At 42.0% G+C, this 15,552-nt stretch overlaps 1 protein-coding gene across 1 annotated transcript in view; it reads left to right on the top strand.

The window, feature by feature from the left end:
- The window catches only part of VWA3B (von Willebrand factor A domain containing 3B), a 222,067-nt gene that overhangs the window by 72,368 nt on the left and 134,147 nt on the right, over positions 1–15,552 (top strand). Inside the window, 1 exon segment of the mRNA XM_047781500.1 lies at positions 10,751–10,929. Coding sequence (XP_047637456.1) covers positions 10,751–10,929 — 179 coding nt within the window.

Raw genomic sequence — 15,552 nt, 5'->3', positions numbered from 1 at the left:
AAAGCTGATTTTGGTTCTTTGAAAAGATCAATCAAATCAATAAGCCTCTAGCCAGGCTATCTAAGAACAAAAGAGAGAACACACAAATTAGGGGTATCAGAAATGAAGGAGTACACATCACCAGAGATCCCATATTAAAAGGATAATAAAGGAATATTATGAGTAACTCTGTTCCCACATAGTTGATAACCTAGATGAAAGGCACAAATCTTTCAAATCCACAAGGAGAAAGTCTTAATTGGCTTGTACCTATTAAAGAAGTTGAATTAATAACAAATAACTATCCATAACAGAAAGCATCAATCCCACCAAGAGATAAGTGACTCATATGAAAGTGATCCTCTATAAAATTAACAACTGATTTATCATCAGACATCATGGAGGCCAGAGGTAGTGGGATGAAATATTCAAAGTGATGAAAGAAAAAGTCGGTCAACCAACAATGCTATATCTGGCAAAACTACCCATCAAAAGGAAGGAGAAATTAAGATGTTCAAGATAAAAACTGAGAGATTTCATTGCTAGCAAACTTGCCCTATAAAAAATAATAAAGCAAGTCTTTAAGGTTAAAATGAAAGGATATTACAGAGTAACATGATATCCACATGATAAAGACAACTACATGGGTAAATATAAAAAACAGTATAAATGTAGTTTTTGTTTGTAACTTTTTTCTCCTATTTGATTTAAAAGATAACTGCACATAGAAGTCATTATAAGTCTGTGTTCATGGACATATAATGTATAAAGATATAATATATGTGAATAACAGCACAAAGAAGGGGGGAGAATGATACTATACAGGTACAAACATTTTGTGTGCTATTGAAGTTGATTTGGCATTAATACAAACTAGATTGTAATAATTTAGAGTGTTAAGTGTAATCTGGAGAGCAGCCACTAAAAACATACTTCAGAAATTTACTAAAAGAAATGCCCAGGGAATTAAAATGGTATACTAGAAAATATCTTTTTAACAGAAAAGAAGGCAGTAATAGAGGAACAAAAAAGATTCAAGATGTATAGAAAACAAATAGTATTTATTTCTGTTTCTTTGGGAGACTGACCTGAGTTTGTATGGTTGATGTCAGGGAATGTTTTGCCTATGTTTTCTTCCAGGAGTTTGATGGTGTCTTGTCTTACATTTAAGTCTTTCAGCCATTTTGAGTTTATTTTTGTGCATGGCGTGAGGTTGTGTTCCAGTTTCATTGATTTGCATGCAGCTGTCCAGGTTTCCCAGAAATATGTGCTGAAAAGACTGTCTTTTTCCCATTTTATGTTCTTGCCTCCTTTGTCAAAGATTAATTGACCATAGGTGTCAGGGTTTATTTCTGGGTTCTCTATTCCATTCCATTGGTCTGTAGGTCTGTTTTGGTACCAGTACCACACTGTCTTGATGATTGTGGCTTTGTAATGTTGCCTGAAGTCTGAGAGGGTTATGCCTCCAGCTTAGTTTTTGTTTCTCAGAATTGCTTTGGCAATTCTTATTTTTCTGTGGTTCCATATAAATGTTTGGATTGTTTGTTCTAGTTCTGTGAAAAATGTCATGGGTAATTTGATAGAGATTGCATTGAATCTGTAGAATGCTTTGGGTAGTATGGCCATTTTTACAATATTAATTTTTCCAACCCAGGATCATGGAATAGCTTTTCATATCTTTATATCATCTTTCATTTCCTTGATTAATGTTTTATAGTTCTCAGCATATAAGTCCTTTACCTCCTTGTTCAGGTGTATTCCCAGGTATTTGATTTTTTGGGGTGCAATTTTAAAGGGTATTGTATTTCTGTATTCCTTTTCTAATATTTCAGTGTTAGTATACAGAAATGCAACTGATTTCTGAATGTTAATCTTATATCCTGCTACTTTGCTGAATTTGTTGATCAGTTCAAGTAGTTTTTGAGTGGAGTCCTTAGGGTTTTCTAGATATAGTATCATGTCACCTGCATACAGTGACAGTTTTACCTCTTCTCTTCCTATTTGGTTGCCTTTTCTTTCTTTTTCTTTTTCTTTTTTTTTTGTCTGATTGCTGTGGCTAGGACTTCCGGTACTATATTGAATAACAATGGTGAGAGTGGGCATCCTTGTCTTGTTCCAGATTTTAATGGGAAGGCTTTCAGCTTTTCTAGAAATAAAAGTAAAAATAAACCAATGGGACCTAATCAAACTGACAAGCTTCTACACAGCAAAGGAAACCAAAAAGAAAACAAAAAGACAACTCACAGAATGGGAGAAAATAGTTTCAAATGATGTAGCTGACAAGGGCTTAATCTCTAAAATAGACAAACAACTTCTACAACTCAACAGCAGAAAAGCCAATAACCCAATGGAAAAATGGGCAAAAGACCTGAATAGACATTTCTACAAGAAGATATACAGATGGCCAACAAGCACATGAAAAATAGCTCAACATCACTGATTATAAGAGAAATGCAAATCAAACCTACCATGAGATACCACCTCACACCAGTCAGAATGGCCATCATTAATAAGTCGACAAATAACAAATGCTGGAGGGGGTGTGGAGAAAAGGGAACCCTCCTGCACTGTTGGTGGGAATGTAAACTGGTACAGCCACTATGGAGAACAGTATGGAGGGACCTTAGAAAACTATACATAGAACTACCATATGACCCAGCAATCCCACTCTTGGGCATATATCCGGACAAAACTTTCCTTAAAAAAGACACATGCACCTGCGTGTTCATTGCAGATCTATTCACAATAGCCAAGACATAAAAACAACCCAAATGTCCATTAGATGATTGGATTAAGAAGATGTGATATATATACACAATGGAATACCACTCAGCCACAAAAAAGAACAAAATAATGCCATTTGCAGTAACATGAATGGAACTAGAGACTCTCACACTGAGTGAAGTAAGTCAGAAAGGCAAATACCATATGATATCACTTATATCTGGAATCTAATATATGGCACAAATGAACCTTTCCACAGAAAAGAAAATCCTGGACTTGGAGAGTAGACTTGTGGTTGCCGAGGGGGATGGAGTGGGATGCATTGGGAGCTTGGGCTTAATCGGTGCAGACTATTGCCTTTGGAATGGATTAGCAATGAGATCCAGCTGTGTAGTACTGGGAACTATGTCTGGTCACTTATGATTGAGAATGATAATATGCAAAAATAGAATGTGTACATGTATGTGTAACTGGGTCACAATGCTGTACAGAGGAAAAGAATAATGTATTGGGGAAATAAAAAAGAAAACAAATAGAAAAAGAGGTAAACCCTATCATACTTACTGTATTAATAAAAATGAATTAACACTTCTATTAAACAGCAGAGATAGGCAGGATAGATTTTAAAAATTATCCAACAGTATGCTGTCTTTGAAATTCACATTTTAGATTGAAAGACACAAACTGGACGTAAGTCAAGGATGGAAAAAGATATATCATACAAATAGTAACAATCAAAGTGCAGAAATGGCTGTGCTAATTTCAGATGAAATAGACTATAAAACAAAAAGCTTTTACAGAGGAGCATTTAATAGTAATAAAAGGGTCAGTTTATTAAGAGGGCATAACATCGTAAACATATATTCACTTAACAGATCTTCAAGATTTATGGAGCAAAAACTGATGAATTGAAAGGAGAAATAGTCCATCAATAACAGCTGAAGACTTCAATATCCTACTTCAATAATGAATGGAATAACTAGGCAAATGATCAATAAGGAAATAGAAAACTTTAATAACACAATAAACCAAATAGACCTAAAAGATATATATCAATATCTGTACCATGTAACAGCAGTAGAACATACATTCTTTTCAAATGCACCCATATTATTCTCTAGAAGAGACCATATATTAGGCCATAAAACAAGTCTCAATAAATTTAAAAGGATTAAAATAATATATTATCTCTGGTGATGCAAGATCAAGAGAGTGGCAAAGATTTTAATTTCTCAAGGGAAACAGATTTGGGTATCTGTCTTTTTTTAATCCCAGTATTCCCACTCTAGTAGAAGTTCCCATTTTCACTACCACATGAATTTCAGGTTCTTAGCCTTAAGTTCCCAAACTCCATTAATCCTTTTATCATTCCTTAATCTTGATTTTTCCATTTTATACCAAACTTCTTGAATTGGTCTGTGTGTCTCTTGCTGTGTCACGTTATCTTTAAAGAAAGTTGCCTGTAGTATGTCTTGCCTTTTTCACTGGTCCTCACTGATTTTCAGTTATTTTAAATGTCATTTTAGCTGTAGACATATGAAAATGTGGCTTTTGAAATTCTTCTCTTGGACTCTGTCCTCTGCTGGCAGTTCTACGTAGCCTTCACACAGGTTCGTCACTTATGATGACGTCTCAGTGTCATCATTCCTTATCTCAGTGTCTGGTTGCAAGTGTCATCAGAAAGTCACCATTCCTCCTGCAGCTGCCTCATCCACAGCCTACCTTAAAAGTAATTTTTTAAAGCTTTCATCTTTCAGAATCACAGAAGAGAAACATAGAATGATGTCTTTGTTTGTTTGTTTGTTTTGTTTGTTTGTTTTAACAGCTGCACACCTGCAGCATATGGAAGTTCCTGGGCTAGGGGTCAACTTAGAGCTGCAGCTACTGGCCTAAGCAGGCCACAGCCACAGCGACGCCAGATCCGAGCTGCATCTGTGACCTATGCCACAGCTTGCAGCATACTGGATCTTAACCCACTGAGCGAGGCCAGGGATTGAACCTACATCCTCATAGACATTATGTTGGGTTCTTAACCCACTAATCCACAATGGGAACTCCAGAATGATGCCTTTGAGAAGCATTAGCTTCTCCCCCACCTCCTGTCCATTATCCATGCTTTATGGTCTTTATTTTTACATCTACTTTGTTTTTGTCTCTTCGTTCATTTAATTTCCTTTTTTTCCTGCTTACACCCCCTGAGGATTATAGGAGTGAGAGAACTCAGGGTTGGAATTATTTTTCTGCTGGTTTGTAAACAAGTTGGGTAAACCAACTTTTTTCTTTTCAATAGAGAGTATACTTTGATTTTTGCAAGCATTACAAGGAGGAAGTAAAAAATCAATTCATGATGTTCCAGGGGAGAAAAGGCCTAGAATTCATTAGGATTCTTTTCCATTCTCCCATGAGTAACAGTTGCATATGCTAATCATCAGTCCCGAGCTTATTTGACTGTCCACTCAGGGCAGACTCCATAGCTGCCCATTTGGACTTGGTCACATATGGGAGATGTGACTTCAGGCATGTCACTGCATCTCCATGTCCCTCTGCTCTCATGTGTTCAACCCCCGGGATGGTCCAGGGAGTGTTTACCCCGATCTGCCTAGTGGGTCAGTTGTGCGGAATATTGGTGGTAATTCTGTCTCTCCATCCTCCTCCACCTGTCTTGCCCCCCTGCCCCAGTGCCAGGCAAACCTGCTCCACCCTGAGTGCTTTCACAAATGTAGACAAACAGAAAATATCAGTCAGCAAGTGCAGCGAACAAGTGTGTAACTGCCTGGAGACAGGCTGTTTCTCCGAGGCTGTCAACATCTGCCTCCAGGTGGGCCTCATCCTCTCACCTTCAGAGAACCCTTAAGTCCTACCAGCTGGGGCCTGCTGCGCTGGCTCACATGTCTGAAACCTCACCCATCTCTCCAGAAGGGGGCCCAGATCTTTTTCCTGACAGTTGCCACGTTCCCTCACCTGTCCCTCCCTCCTCACTTCTCCCTCCCTCCCTTCCTTCCTTCCTTCTTTCCTTCCTTCCACTTCCAGTTTCTTCTGAACTCTTCCCTTTTCAATTAATTCACAGTGCTCTTTTCCTCTGCCACTTCCCACATGGTAGCTAAGAGTTGGTTTAGTGTCTTATGACACCCGTGATAACGGGTTCGTTGCACAGTGTGTACCAAGCCTGTGATCTGTTAAACAAAAGCCCTGCAAAATGTAGTATGTGGAAAGGGTCTGGGCTAAATGACCTCAGGAAATACTGTTTATGCCTCTGCTCTTGGTGAGCCCCACTGCCGATTCCTAAGAAAAGGCCTTCAGTAAAGAACCTGTTGAAACTTTATTTTCAAGCTCCCCAAACTTTTGGGAAAGGAACACTTTCTCTGAGTATTAGTCACTGTTACAGTAGAAGTATATTGTGGAACGTAATGTGGGAACATTGAACTGGATGCTGTCTGAGAGAGGTTCCAGATCAAGAGCTGTGTATTCATTACCTGATGGTTTCCTTGAAAGCACATGGATCCAGCAAGGCAGAAATGAGATGCCAAAAAAATAGCTTTCAGTGGAGGCAATGGGCCTATTAGTCATGGTTCTTCAGAGACACAGAACCAGTAGGAAGTGTATGTGTATATGTGTGTGTGTGTGTGTGTGTGTTTGTGTGTACATGTAGAGAGGAATTTAAGAAATTGGCTCACATGACTGTGGCGGCTAGTATGTCCAAAATCTGCAGGGCAGGCCAGCAGGCTGGGGCCCCAGGGAAGACCTGGTATTGCAGTTTGGTCCAAAAGCAGAATTCCCTCTTTCTAAGTGATGTCAGTCTTTTTTCTAATGAGCCTCCAACCAAATAGAGGATACCCAGTCACTATTTGGAGGATATAAGCTTGCTGAAAATCTACTGATTTAAGTGTTAATTTCACTTCAGAAACATCATCACAGGGAGTTCCCATCGTGGCTCAGAGGAGATGAATCCAAGTAGTATCCATGAGGATTCAGGTTCAATCCCTGATCTCGCTCAGTGGGTCAGAGATCCGGCGTTGCTGTGAGCTGTGGTGTAGATTGCAGATGCAGCTTGGATCTGGTGTTGCTGTCACTGTGGCTTAGGCCAGCAGCTACAGCTCCAATTCCAATTTAACTCCTAGCCTGGGAACTTCCATATGCAGCAGGTGTGGCCCTAAAAAGAAAGAAAAGAAAAAGAAACACCTTCACAGAAACATCTAGAATAATGTTTGACAAATATCTGGATATTGTAGTCTGGCCAAGTTGACACACAGGATGAACCATCACCATGGGGAGGGCAGTTATGGTGGGAAATCCTGGCTGTGGTCCTCTGGGGGAGGAGTGGGCACTGAGAGACTATGTCCAGTTTGTCTAATATATCCATTATTTTTTAGATTCTTTTCGAATATAGGCTCTTTGTTTTTGCCCACTCGGCTGCCCCGACTACACCAGTGATGTTTCAAAAGCTTTGGCTGGAAGGCCTTACTCATTAAAACATGTTCTAAGATTGATAAGTAGGGGAGTTCCCATTGTGGATCAGTAAGTTAGGAACCTGACTAGTATCCATGAGGATGCGGGTTCAATCCCTGGTCTCACTCAATGGGTTAAGGATCCGGCATTGCCATGAGCTGTGGTGTAAGTTGCAGATGTGGCTCAGATCCAGCATTGCTGTGGCTGTGGCATAGGCTGGCAGCTATAGCTTGGATTCAACCCCTAGTCTGGGAACCTCCATATGCCGCAGGTGCGGCCCTAAAAAAAAAAAAAAAAAAAAAAGTTGATAGTTAGGACTGGGGACCAGGCAGGTTAATCCTGTGACATGGATGGATCTGCCATGTGATTCTCCTGCCCATAAATGAGAGAAAATCTGTAGCAGTCTGTCACCTGAAGGAGACAGGGTGCACTGTGAACTCACATCTCTGTGATAAATGAAGGTATTATCCCGGGCTCCATGGGTGAGAACTCATGTAACACTTCTAATTAAGATGACTGCTGGGAATGGGAAGGACCCCATAATTGGTGACACTAATGAACAGATGACTCCCTCCTTTTCCCCCACCCCCTCCCAGGGAAAACGAGGCTCAGGTGCTGGTGGTATAACTAGCACTGCACATGCAAAGATTTCCCCTGTCTCTCCTTTCTTCAGCTTTGGGGCACTCTTTGGCTCTTTGGCTTTTTTTCTGTTTTCAATTTTATCAGTCTAGTTGATTTCTAATGCTATATTAGTTTCAGGTATGTAGCAAACGGATTCAATTGTACATATACATATGTCCATTATTTTTTAGATTCTTTTCACATAGGCTCTTTGTTTTTGCCCACTCGGCTGCCCTTTTTTTCCTTTATGAAGTTCAGGTTGTTTTGGGGTCTTCCCCGCAACTCCTTTTCAGAGGGCGATGGGGAGCCTGCATCCTGCCCTCAGGGTGACTGCTCTGCCTCATCTTGGGTAAAACTAGGAGTCAAAAATTAGTCTCTGGCTCTTTAAAATCCCTTCTTAGAATTGGTTTGCTCTGTTTTTAGGAAGTTCTTTTATGATCAGCTTGAGTTTATAACTGATCAAGGGCTCCTGTCTTTTTAAAAGAAAGTGACCCAAGAGCATGTGATAGTGTGTGTTGCTATAGCAACAATTGAATGCAAAGTTTAGCTCCTACTACAACTATTGGTCATAAAGAAAGGAGGAAAATAAAGTAAGAATAAAGAGGAGTGGTTCAGTGGGTTAAGGATCTGGCATTGTCACTGCTGTGGCTTAAATCACTGCTATGGCTTGGGTTCAATTCCTGGCCAAGAAACTTCCACATGTTGTGTGTGCAGTCAAAAGAAAAAAAAATAGGAGTAAAGAAGAGACAAAGACTTAGAATATAATCAACAATAATTGGGGAAAAATAGTCACCCAAAGTGTTGCTTCAAAGAAGGTGACCCCACTGACAAAAATGGCCCCAATCTCCTTTTGCTCTTTCCCTTGGATGTAAGATAACATGCAGGGGAAGCTAAGGGAAGCCTTTAATTTCAGCCCCCTGCTCAGGGTGACAAGACACTTTATGAATCACATAGAAACCAACTGCTGGCTTTGGGGATGGTGCCCAAAGGGGCTTTTGATGCCAGACTGGTTTAAAATTCAAAAGCCAAAATCAAGCTTCTTTGAGAAGTTCCAGCTCCAGGAGGATCCAGAGTGCGTTATTTAAAATTTGTTCTATTAAAATTGATGGACATGGCTCATAGGTAACATTAATGGATGGATCCTTTACATATTATTGAGAAATAATTGGCTCTCGAGTGTTCTATTTCTTCACATATTATTCTAATGGTATATCCCTTTAGATATAGTAATGGGTAACCATAGGTAATATTTTTGTTTCCCCAATAGTGAGAGTGCTACATTTTAATTAAAAGTATAATTTGACTTGAGTATGTCTGATAGAAGCATAAAAGGTGGGATAACCACATTGTAATTGAGAAAGCTCTTTTCATCTTATCCTAGTGCTAGACTGCCCAGTATAATGAACTTTGGAAAATCTCAGTGTCCAGATCAGTTAAAACAGAATTGAAAGCACGGGGCCAGGCTTCAGAGGATTCCATATGTGGGGTTGAGAACCACTGATCAAGTGAAAAGAAACTGTAGGGCGAGTGGGCCTATTGTGTGGTGGTACCTGTTTTAAAAACCACCTCTCTGCCCGGCACCTCCTCCCTGTCCTCCCAAGGCTCTGCTGATCCCACCAGGGCTAAAAGCTCAGGCTCTTTCACCTTCCCTCCAGAGGTGTGCAGACAAACATCATCAACCTTTCTCTGGAATAAGAAAGCCCTCATTTATAGCATCCTCTGATTTTCCAATTTTGTAAATGCTCCTGGCGTGGTCAAGTTCACCTTGTCACATGCTACCATGTGTGGAGTCAGGAGGAAAGGTGCACAGCCTGCTCTTATGGGCCAGCTTGAGAAACCCATGCTTCCTCTGTGCCCACCCCCTTACCACCCTCTCGCTTAGGTGGCCAAAGGGGTATTGAACCACCTAGGTGAATACTTTGATGTTTGTAAGATAAGCTGGCTCTAGGGTATTCTGCTCAGGTGACACAATACCTCCTTCCACTTAAATAGATAGCCTTTGGAAAACACCAAGGGAATGGGCCTAAGGCTAGGGATATTAGGGCAATTAGCTTTCTTGCTCTACTTGATCCTGTGAACCTCGGGTGAGTCATAGATGCATCTCCAGGTGCCTGACCAGTTTCCTGAGCCTGCGGGATTGAGAGCCAGACTGTGAGTCAGGATCAGTTTACCAGCTTAAGAGGGGTGCCCCCAGGAGGCAGCCTGCCAGCTTTCTTCTGTTGCCTGACTTCCGCCTCAATGCAGGATCTGAGCCCCTGCTTCTCCTCCCCCTCCCTCGGTACAGTGCACTTTCATGTGACTTTATGTATTGAATCAGTTCAGCACACTTAAGAAGGCCACACAGATGCTATCTGCAGGTGAAGAATTCTGCCAAAGCTCGGAGAGGTTAAGTGGGGTGACTCACCCAAGTTTGAGCAACTTTCACAAGCTATTCAGTAGCAGAGCCAGGAATTGAACTTGGAGCCTCCTAAAACACTGCCTTGTCCATCAGCCATCTCCCCTTATGCAAGGGTCCAGTCAACTTAGGTAGTGGAGGGAGTGAAATGAAAAGCAGCAGTTACCAGGAGTTCCTACTGTGGCTTAGCGTTAATGAACCCAACTAGTATCCATGAGGACATGGGTTTGATCTTTGGCCTTGTTCGGTGGGTAAAGGATCAAGCATTGCTGTGGCTGTGGCTGTGACTGGCAGCCACAGCTGCAATGCCTGGGAACTTCCATATTCCACAGGTGCATCCCTAAAAAAAAAAAAAAAAAAAAAAGAAAGAAAGAAAGAAGGAAAGAAAAGTAACATATTCTTGCCTTCCAGTCTTGTGAACTAATTCTCTGCCAGTCCTACTTTGGAAAGCAGACTCCCCAAAACAAATGTGATTTAACAAAAGAACATGTTTCAGCTTGGGAAAAATATTAAGTTGAGGATGATATATAAAAGTCTTGTGTCATATGAATGGCTGATGAACTGTGACTGCAAAATTACCATTAGGAGCAAATGGGTCAAATCCAGAGGATGCCTGGGACTCTGAGAAGTGGCTGCAGAAATATGGTTTGAAAGCCCAGAAGCTGTCATTTTATGACGTCATTGCGGACTGTTCCTTCCGCCATGCTGATGGAATTGTTGATATAAAAGCCAAACCAGAGAACGAGTCTGTGCAGACCAGTGCGGTAAGTGAAGTGAACTCCTGAGTGGGGCTGTGACCTTCCCTGGGTGCCCTGGGGGTGAGGGGCATCAAGGACCAAGGTTGGAACAGAGAAAGTCCAAGGTCAAAAGGCAGCATGGATGCTGCCTATGAAGAAGGATGCCCCTCTGTTTCCTGCATACATTTCTGTAAATGATAGTTGTAGAAGTGGAGATCAAGTATGAGATGGTTTCTAGATATAAGTGAATTGAACAATAATTATACCTAAGCCAGGAGCTGTGCCTTTAGAGATGCAGGCATTTTGAGTCTCAGAATTGTTCAACATTGTTTCAAAAGAAAAGCCCTTTGTTCCCCTGTATTGCCTGGAAGAGAGAAACTGTTGGTGATTATGCCCCCAAAGCAGTCATTTATATGGTCCTCTTGGGTTGTCACTATCTTAAAGCTGTGTTATTCTAGTGACTACCAGCCAGCCTTTAGTGGATTCCCAGGAAATGTGAAATCAGATTCTCTAAGGGGTTTGAGCACAGGAATGGTCTGTATTATAAACTTTTTTGAAAGCTGTGGTTGCGTTGTGACCATGGGCCTGAAAGGAATGTAGCTTCTGAAAGTGCTTGACCCTGGCTCTCAATGGAAGGATAATGATCTGTCGTCGTGGCTCCTAACCTTTGATGTGCATGAGTCACTGGGTTTTAGGCTAGGCCCAAGAATCTGCATTTATAACAACCCCCAGGTGATCCCAAAGTTTCTGGTCCAGGGGCCACACTTTGAGAAACACTGGCCTGTGGAACAGGATCCAGAAGTCTGTCCAAAGTTTAGAATTATGAAAAGACTAAAAGGTATCTCCATATGAAAGAGAAAATCAGGATAAAATGACTATTCTAAATTTGTAAAACTGAAAGAAATCTCTTTTAGTAGGAAGCGAAGGCCCAGGTACATACTGGAGTGATAGCTGAAATGCAAGCCACAGAGCAGACATGCCGGTCATGGCAGCTCAGCAGATTACTGTCAGAAAATCAAGGTCCTCCCCAAATGCAGCGTCCCTTTACGTATTCTCTATGGCTGTGACCAAACGTCAACATCATCACTTTAGTGTGTCTCAGTCCTGCAGAGGTGAAACCCCAGTCTCTTTGACACTCCCATAGGTTGATGGCCGCTGGCTTCCAGAGGAAGGGCTGTATTCTTCGGGGCCACGTTAGCCACGTGATGTTGTTTGTGTTTTTGCCCTTTTACTCCTATGTGTTTACAGTGAACTGCAAGGAGGAAAATATCACAATCCAATTAGAAAAAAAGGCAGAATTGACGCAAGGCTTGTTTCCTGGCTTACATACTGGGATCCAGAGTAATTGCTGCATTGCAGAGAAATCTCATTTGTGGGTTTCCTCCCCCAGCTCTGTTTTCTGATTTTGTAGATATTATTCAGTAATGTTATTAGTTCAGGAAATTGTACATAATTAAATTTGCATTTTTAAAATACATCAGGCCCTGGATATTTAAAAATATTAATTCTTGTCCATTTGAACATAGCTTACTGCATGCTCCCGACAGTGTGGTCTTCTCTGAATACTGATTTTTTCCTTTTCTTTCTTGACAATCTTAAATGACATTTTATGGGGATAGTTTGAAGAATTTGGTATTATAAATGGGGATTTTTAACCTCAAATTTCTGACACTAACAATAATATCGTAAAAGTTGAGAAGTGTGCCATATAGCTATCTTCTTTCACCAATAATGATGAAAAAGGGACAATTTTATTTTTTGTATCTGGGGCTATGCATCTGAAACTGGATTTATACCTGTGTATATAGTAGAGACAAACCGAGGCTGTGAAATAGGTTGATTATTTAAGGTTTCCCCAGACTCCCACTGAAAAAGACCCCCTAAACTTTTAACTCTAAAAACTGGTTTGTAGATATGGATCCAGGAAATTCATTGACATTGAGAAATAAATGACTGAAAAGGCCTTGCTATGTGGCATTTCTAAGATGGATGCATGGGTGAGGGGAGAGACAAAAATACATTTCTCTTAGGGAATTTCAGGCAAAGTCTAGTAACCTGATATTTTGGGACACTCCTGAAGTCACACTGCATTCATGGCTGCTTATGCTGCTTGAGTCAAAGCCAGCCCTGATGTTCATTTATCCTCTAACAAAATATTTACTGAGCCTTCACTATGTACCAGGCAGTGTCATATGTTGGAAAGTGCACTGGATTTGAATGAGAAGATCTGAGTGTAAACGCTACTTTGACCAGTCACTAAATAGGAGCTGTTGAGCAAGTCATTGAACCTGTTTGAGTCTTGCCCTGCACATCTGTAAAATGGGTGGTGTCAGGTCTAAATTTGAAAATTGTATGTCTGAGCACCATGCCTGGCACTTAGAAGATGCCCACTAGATGTTACCTTCCTTGTCTTCTTTGTTACAAACATTGTGTGCCAGAAAGGAGCATTTATGGACTGCCTATATGATTTACATACAAGGTTTATCTTGTGCTCTCATATCGCATGTGAGAAAAAGAAGTCCCAGGGCCTCTGAGAGGTTAGATGACTCACCTGAGATCTTGTGGCAAGTGGAGGAGGCAGGGATTGGATTCAGATCTGCTGGGCTCTCAAGGGTGTGCTTTTCCCATTTGGACACTCTGCTGCTGGACACCTGAATTTGTGTAACTTACGGTCTGGTGTGTGTCCATCTGGAAATGCACCAGGCACAGTTGGGAAATGGCATTTGGAGTAGGGAGAACGTGGTGAGAGTAGGAGAGAGGATGTTTCCCCTTTCATCTTTGCACTGTGGTAGGGACATGATTCTCCCCTTACTCCAGCCTTGGGAACACTAGGACTGATCCCATCATGCCCTTCCACCCTGCTTACGTCAGTCACCCCTGGACCCCTGACTCTTCTTCCCTGCGTGGTTCTGGCATCCCTTCTCTGAGCCCCCTCTATTCCTCCCCAACTTGTAAATTCCCTCCACCGTGCCCTCTGAACGTAGAAGTCATCACGGGCCCTCTTAGCCCTATGTGCTCTGAAACGTTCCCTTCACCTGCTTGTCTGCTGCCTCATTCAAGGACCCTGATTTCTTTCTCATCTCCGTGGGCCTGTGTGCTCAGAGGTGGTGGCCACCTCCTTGCTCCTCTTTGCTGTTTCTTGATCATTCTCCCTCCCTCTTCCCCATCATCAGAATGCACCACCCACTGTACCTTCTGCGGTTGATCTTTACTGAGCCCCAGGCCACCATCAGTCCCTGTGGATTATAGCTTATGGCTTGCTGTCACTGGCTGCAACTGTTTCCATAGTTAGTGATGTCAGCTCTGTGTGGAAGACCTTTCCCGTGCCCTGACCTTTTGTTTCTCTGAACCCTGTTCAATGACTTTCTCCTGCACTTGTCTGTCACATGAGTCACTGTGTAATCATAACCCACATAATCAAGTCCTAAGGCTCCACTCGCTGGCCACTTGTTAAAGGTCATTTCCTCTACTACCCTAATTCCAGCCTCTCAGTCCCACTGAAACAGGTTATTGTTTCTACGACTTTCTCTCTGTCCTTTTTGTCCCTCTCATACCCTCAACTGTTTCCCTTGCCCTCGCGTTATTGCACTCATCTGGAGGAACCCCAGCGTTGGTTCGATCCAACCTTCTGCCATGTATCCACGCAGTTGACTCTAATGATGGAAAGGGGAGAAACACACAGCCACCTGGTTTCATTTTAAATTCATGACATTTTGGAGTTCCCGTCATGGCGCAGTGGTTAATGAATCCGACTAGGAACCATGAGGTTGCGGGTTCGGTCCCTGCCCTTGCTCAGTGGGTTAATGATCCGGCGTTGCTGTGGTGTAGGTTGCAGACGCGGCTCGGATCACACGTTGCTGTGGCTCTGGCGTAGGCCGGTGGCTACGGCTCTGATTAGACCCCTAGCCTGGGAATCTCCATATGCTGTGGGATCAGCTTAAGAAATAGCAAAAAGACAAAAATAAATAAATAAATAAATAAATTTTAAAAATAAATAAATTCATGACATTTAATTTCGGGAGGTTCTTTTGTGCTGCCTGGAATCCTACGCTGCTTTGCAGTCTGCTCACTCTTGCCCTCCAGGATGTCTGCCTTCTTTCTCTGCAGACTTCCAGCACCTCCTCCTCCACACACGCTTCGCAGTTCATTGAACATGGAAGTTAACATCCACGAACATTTGCCTCCATGTTACAAAGACCCCAGCATCTGTGCCTGTATGCCCTACCCTTGTTTCTTCTAGATGGCTGAGTGGTCCTCACCTCTGTCCAAGGTCAGCCCTGCCACGTGTGCACTGGTCTCTAACCTTGAGTTCATCCATCTCCCCTTTCTAGTCTGTGTTATCAATATTGCCTTCTTTTCTAGATCATTCCCATCAGCATAAAAACACGGCGTTATGTCTCCTATCTTAAAAATAGTTTTTCGGCCCCCATCTTTCTCTCTGGCTCTGGCCCATTTGCCTCATTCTTTTGCTCCTCTTTGGAACACAGTGCCTCAATAGTTTCATACATTCTGTTTCTCCAATTCCATAGTTCTCCCGTGCTGTCTTGAATCAGAGTCAGGCAAAGGTCCCTCTCCATGAAAATCCACTCTTTCCAGGGACCCCTGAACTGCTAAATCAGAGGTCAGTTCTCAGGCACTTTTTCTTTGTGT

Source organism: Phacochoerus africanus, chromosome 5, assembly GCF_016906955.1.
Source record: "Phacochoerus africanus isolate WHEZ1 chromosome 5, ROS_Pafr_v1, whole genome shotgun sequence".
In the NCBI taxonomy this organism is placed as follows: domain Eukaryota; kingdom Metazoa; phylum Chordata; class Mammalia; order Artiodactyla; family Suidae; genus Phacochoerus; species Phacochoerus africanus.
The sequence above is the reverse complement of the archived record's forward strand: the minus strand, read 5'-3'. Positions and strand labels throughout refer to the sequence as shown.